This window comes from Propithecus coquereli, unplaced genomic scaffold (genome assembly GCF_000956105.1).
Source record: "Propithecus coquereli isolate 6110/MARCELLA unplaced genomic scaffold, Pcoq_1.0 Scaffold358, whole genome shotgun sequence".
Classification (NCBI taxonomy): domain Eukaryota; kingdom Metazoa; phylum Chordata; class Mammalia; order Primates; family Indriidae; genus Propithecus; species Propithecus coquereli.
The window spans coordinates 754,209-759,898 of NW_012149263.1; the positions used below are offsets into that span (position 1 = coordinate 754,209).

Below are 5,690 nucleotides of genomic sequence, written 5' to 3' on the forward strand. Positions count from 1 at the left end.
AGCCGCCCGGCAGCCCGCGCGCCAGCCTGGCGGGCTCCGACGGCGGCGGCGGCGGCAGCGCCCGCTCCAGCGGCATCAGCCTGGGCTACGACCAGCGCCACGGCAGCCCGCGCCCCGGCCGCTCGGACCCGCGCCCCGGCCCCGGGCCGCCGTCGGCGGGCAGCGCCCGCTCCAGCGTGTCCAGCCTCGGCTCCCGCGGCTCGGCCGGCGCCTACGCCGACCTGCTTGCGGCCGGCGCCTGCCCCGCGCCCGCCCGCTCCCCGGAGCCCGCCGGGCCGGCGCCCTTCGCGCTGCCCTCGCTGCAGCTCGCCGCGGGCCGGGACGGCGGTCCGAGCGCGGCCGAGCGGCGGCTGGAGGCGCTCACCCGAGAGCTGGAGCGGGCGCTGGAGGCGCGCACCGCGCGGGACTACTTCGGTGAGCGGGCGCGGGCCAGGGCTGGGAGGCGGAGTGAGTGGCTCAGGTACCGTCCGACCCCGCCAGACCCGAGGCTTGGTGATGGGAGTGGCTGGAGGTGGAGAGTGTGTGACGGAGGGAAGGCCCCCCAGCCCCCGGGACAGTCACCCTGGGCTGGCCATCGCTCTGGGCCGTGCTGGGTACACGGGATGTTTCCTAAAAGAACTGCGCTTCACACGCGTTTGCAAAGCCACCGGTGTCAGACAGGCCCCGGCTCCCCGCTCCCCCATCCCTAGACAGCTCTTAGGGTGACGCCCTGAGCAGGGGCAGGAGTACGGTGGAGCCTGGGGACAGACCGCCCCTCCCTCCCTCACTGATAAGCCCCTGGCTTTGGAGGGGGGTGTCTGGTTTTCCTGCCTGGGACTGAGGCTGCCCAGGTATTCAGTCCAGCTAGCAGCTCAGGACTGCCCTGCGCTGGCTCCCGAGGGGTGAGGAGGCTGTACGTGCAGGGCCAGATGGGGTATTGCAGGCAGAGGGGACAATGTCAGCAGGAGATGTACGGTATTCACTTGCCCCAGGGGTTGCAGCCAGCAGGGGTCAGGGGGTCAAGGGCATGTGGGCTAAAAGGTCGGCCTGCCTTTGGCATGGGGAACACCTGCTGTCTTGGAGGTCAGGGTGAGAAGTCGTGGTTTGGAAGGTCATGTGGCTGCGGTCAGATGGCCTGGGCTCACCGAGATGAGTTAGGAACTGTTTCGTCTAGTGCCAGGCTGGTGCCAGCCGCAGAAGCTGGGGCTGTCTTCCGGAGAGAATATTTTCCGGTGGTGTCTTCAGGGGACACTGCCCATTTTCTGTCCCCCGCTCACTGCAGAGCCTGGGTGAGGTGGGGTGTGTTCTGTCGGCCATCCTGGACACTCCTAAATCTTTATGTGACACTGGGGTGGCCGTCGTCCCAGGCAGGTAATGTGCTGATGGTACAAGACAGTAGTGCTCAGCTGTGGCCCATTCGCCACTAGGGAGTGTGCGGGGAGTGGAGACAGAGCTTCGTTGTTTGCAAGAGAAGCCAGAAATGGAGATTTATGTAACATTTTCCTGGTTTTTAAAACTATGGGCAACTATTTGCTTGAACTATATAGTTCTCATAATTGACTTTTTTGAGCTTCAAAGTAGCAATTTTATATAGTGCAACCGGAATAAAAAAAGTTTTAAAAGGGGAAGTCTGCAGGTAGCCTGAGCTCGAGTGATCTCCGATGAACCTTATCCTCAGAGTGTGTTTTTTCCCTCTGTGCCATCTGTCATCCCTTCCTCTCCTTGGCCCTGGTACCAGCTGACCTCTTGTCCCTCTCTGCCATTCATTGATGTCTTTGGAATTTTCCCCTCTCTCCTCCCCAGTTTCTGCTGCCATTGGCCAGGCAGCAGCCTCAGGCTTCCGGAACCTCTTTAACTTCGGTGACCTCCCTGCCTTCTCTTCAGCCACCCACTGCCAGGGCCACACCCTATTTTTGCGTCACTTCAGCAGTCTTTGGTTGTGACTGTAGCCTGCTTCTCACCGGTTCCTGTGACCCCCATGATGGCACAACCCCGACTCTGGGTCGGTGCTGCGGCCCCGCTCTGCGCTGCTCTGCGGGCTGGGGGGGACCATGGCAGGTGCACGGGCTTCAACCTCCGGGGTCTTCTGGGCACCACCCTGAGCCTTGGTCCATTCCCTCTGTCATTCCCTCAGCAACCTTCCTCTCCCTTCCGCCCCTAGCTTTGCTTTCTGCTTCGCTCAGGACATTGAGGTCGGTGGGTGCAGTCTGTCTCCATCCGGTCCACGCCCAGCCTCACTGGGCCGCCATCTGAGAGGATAAGGGTCCTTCCCTCTCCAGCCGGCACCCCCTCCGTCTTCAGCTTTCCCCTTTCCGTGGCCCTTTTCCTCTGGTTATAGAGACGTACAGGAAGGGTCTTCCATGAAACAAAGAACAAGGCAGAGAAAACACTCCCAAACCTGCACGACCGCGGTCTCCTCAGCCCTTTCATTGCGTCCCAGTGTCTTGCTGAGGTCGTCCTTGCTGTTCGCCTTACGGTGTCCCCTCAGCCATCGGCTCTTGCACAGGACACGGGTGACGCCCCGGCCCCAGTCGCTGTCGAGATCTCACTGTCGTATCTAGCGGTGTGAGTGGGCTCGCCCCAGCGAGTTCTGTTCCCTTCATTTCTGGGGTACCTCACTCTCCTCATTTTCCTTCTTCAGTGTATTTTAAGTGAAGGGACGCAAGCACATATTTAGAGAAAAACCAAACTAAACCAAAAAACCAGTGATACAAGGTAATAGCTTCCCCTCCTGCCCCCCGTCCTGTCCTGTTTCCCAGAGGCAGTCGAGTTTTATTTTTTCATCATTTATTCTAGTAACTTAATAAGGGAAATGACAAGGTCGGATTTTCAAAGCTGAGAGACAAGAATGAAGGTGAGAGGTAGATCACCTTCCCTTTAGAAAGACAAGGGGGGCAGGACCAGGTGGCTCACCTGCCTGTAATCCTAGCACTCTGGGAGGCTGAGGCAGGAGGATTGCTCGAAGTCAGGAGTTCGAGACCAGCCTGAGCAAGAGGCTGAGACCCCATCTCTACTAAAAAAATAGAAAAAATTAGCTGGGCATGGAGGGACAAGCTTGTAGTCCCAGCTACTCACCTACTCAGTGAGTAGCTATGCCGGAGGCTGAGGCAGGAGGATCACTTTAGCCCAGGAGTTTGAGGTTGCAGTGAGCTATGATGATGCCACTGCATTCCAGCCAGGGCAACAAAGCAAGACCTTGTCTCAAAAAAAAGAAAGAAAAGAAAAAGAAAGAAAAGTCTGGCTGCAAATTAGGGGATGGATTACTGGGGCAACAGCCATTTGCACGAGAATCCACATTCTGTATCAGGCCAGTGGGAGTGAGGGGAAGGAACGAGTGGAGATTAGGGAACAGAGAGTCAGAGTTGGAGGGGAGGGTCGATGTTCCCCGAAACCTGGGTGCACAAAAATGCCGTTTCCTGAGGGGGAAGTTGTGGGGAATCCGGAGCTCTGTTCTGGGCAGGGGGTGTCTGGGGCCATCCAGGAGGTTGATCGGAGACTCAGGGGAGTGTGGGCTGGAGCCCCAGCGGGGGCGAGAAGTCAGGAGGGGATGGGACTGCCCAGGGAGACTGGGGAAAGCCAGGGCCACATGTGGAGACCTGCAGGTGTGGTTTGTGTAGCCTCCATGGTTTCCAAAATGTTTCAGTTGGTAATTAATTTCAGTATGGAAGGATTTCATATGCAGATCTAGATTTCTAGCTTTTCTTTTTCTTCCTTTTCTTTAAAGACGAGGTCTTGCTCTGTCACCCGGGTTGGAGTGCAGTGGGGCGATCATAGCTCACTGCAACCTCAAACTCCTGGGCTCAAATGATCCTCCCACCTTAGCCTCCTGAGTAGCTGGGACTACAGGTGCACGCCACCACCGTGCCTGGCTCATTTTTTATTTTTTGTAGAGATGCCCTTGGCCTTCTAGCTTTTCTTTAAAAATGAGAATCTCAGGTAATGCTGCTGGGCCCGTGTTCCCACCCGGTGGCTCTCAGCAGAGCCGAGCTGTGGCTGCAGCCTCTGGCAGCCGAGTCTCTCTTTACCTGGGTCCCCTCCAGACCACGTTTACATTCCTGCCTGGTTTCGAGGACATCTGAACTGGCCTTCCCTCCCTGCAGGGAGAGGGAAGCCTGGGAGGCCTCTGACAGAGCAGGGGACACCCCCAGACAGCTAGGAAGGGAGCGGAAGCTCCAGAAAGCCAGGCGCTGCCTGTATCCTGGAAACCAAAGGGGCGGGGACGGGCCACCTGCTGCATGACCAGAATGGAAAGTCCACAGCTGCGGACAGTTAGGAGATGATCAAGTGTGGACCAAGCTCTTTCTCGACTCAGGGAAGCGGGGAAGTGGGGCGGCTGGGGCAGCAGGGAGAGGTCTTTCATGGCAGGAGAGGAGATTACATAAGGAGAAAGATCTGGGAGGAAGCAAGAGGGAGCGGGGGAGGGCAGCCTGTCCTGGAGCAGCCGGAAGATTTAGGGTCCAGAGGGCAGGTGGAGCCCGTCTTCCCCCCTGTGGGGCATGAGAGACCCTGGGCAACTCTGTGAAGGGGACATGTGATGTCTCGACCGGCTGCCCGCTGTCTGGTCTCCAGGAGGGAGACACCCTACGTGATCACACCTCAGACGTCTTTTTCATCAGCCTTGGTTTTCTCCTGAGCCCTTGTCTCCACCTGGCGTATCATTTAGCTGCCGTCCGCCTCCCAGCACTGGCTGCAGGCTCCTGGGGGGTGGGACGTGGGGGCGCTGCGGACTCTCCAGCCCCCCTCCCGCGGGCGGTGGCAGGCCGTCAGCATCCGTGTGCAGGTGACCAAGAGAATCGGTGACCTCGGGGTGCAGATGAGGAAAGAGCGGCTGGGGCGGGTGGGTGACTACCCTGCGGTGTGCCCGCGTGGTCTTCATTCTTTGCATATGGGTCAGAAAATGTGTGTTTATATTTTCATTATATTTTTTAGAAAATACGTACTTTTATTTTGAACAGTCGGATTTGGTTCACAGACAGTAGAAAGGATTTTCCCTCCGCCCGAGAGTAGGTCGTGGGTGAAGGAGCTTAGGATGACTTTCTATTGAGAGTCATAGACTGTGTTTGAGAAGAAAAAAAAACAAAAAAGAACAGCCGTCTAGGGCCGTCTAGGTATAAATATAGCACAGTAACAGCGGCTCTGTCCCGGGCACTCTGCTGAGCTCTTTGAATCCTCCCACCGCAGCAGTTACGGTCCCTAAGTGGTGGGGACCCCGATGGTTCCCACGTTGACCATTGGTAACCGGGCGACGCTGGCCTCGGGAGTCAACTCGGCAAGGCCGGGCGGGCGGGCGGCGTCAGACGGGAGCTGGAAGCACGCGGGCCTGACGCACGCGCGGGCCGCTGACCGCCGCCGTCTCCCGTCCCCACGCGCAGGCATCTGCATCAAGTGCGGGCTGGGCATCTACGGAGCGAGGCAGGCGTGCCAGGCCATGGGGAGCCTGTACCACACTGACTGCTTCACCTGCGACTCCTGCGGTAGGTAACCTCTTCCCTGGGCGACTCCGTGAGGGGACCCGTGATGTCTTCCTTGTCTCCCTGGCACCCAAGTCCCAGGCACGTGGACCACCCGGCCGTGGCCCAGGCTCAGGTGCGGACGACACTGGTCCCAGTCTTCCCGTGCACATGGATTGTGGCCGCTTTCTCTCTGGGCCTGGCCTGTTTGAGAGGCCCAGGTCCCTGGGGAGATCTTCTGGGGCCGAGGAGGGGGTCTTG

At 58.7% G+C, this 5,690-nt stretch overlaps 1 protein-coding gene across 1 annotated transcript in view; it reads left to right on the plus strand.

Annotated features, from left to right (window-relative positions):
* Positions 1-5,690, plus strand: part of WTIP (Wilms tumor 1 interacting protein) — a 41,572-nt gene that overhangs the window by 6,804 nt on the left and 29,078 nt on the right. Inside the window, exons 2-3 of the mRNA XM_012651483.1 lie at positions 3-414; positions 5,352-5,453. Of these exons, the coding sequence (XP_012506937.1) occupies positions 3-414; positions 5,352-5,453 (514 nt within the window). The remainder of the gene's footprint in view (positions 1-2; positions 415-5,351; positions 5,454-5,690) is intronic.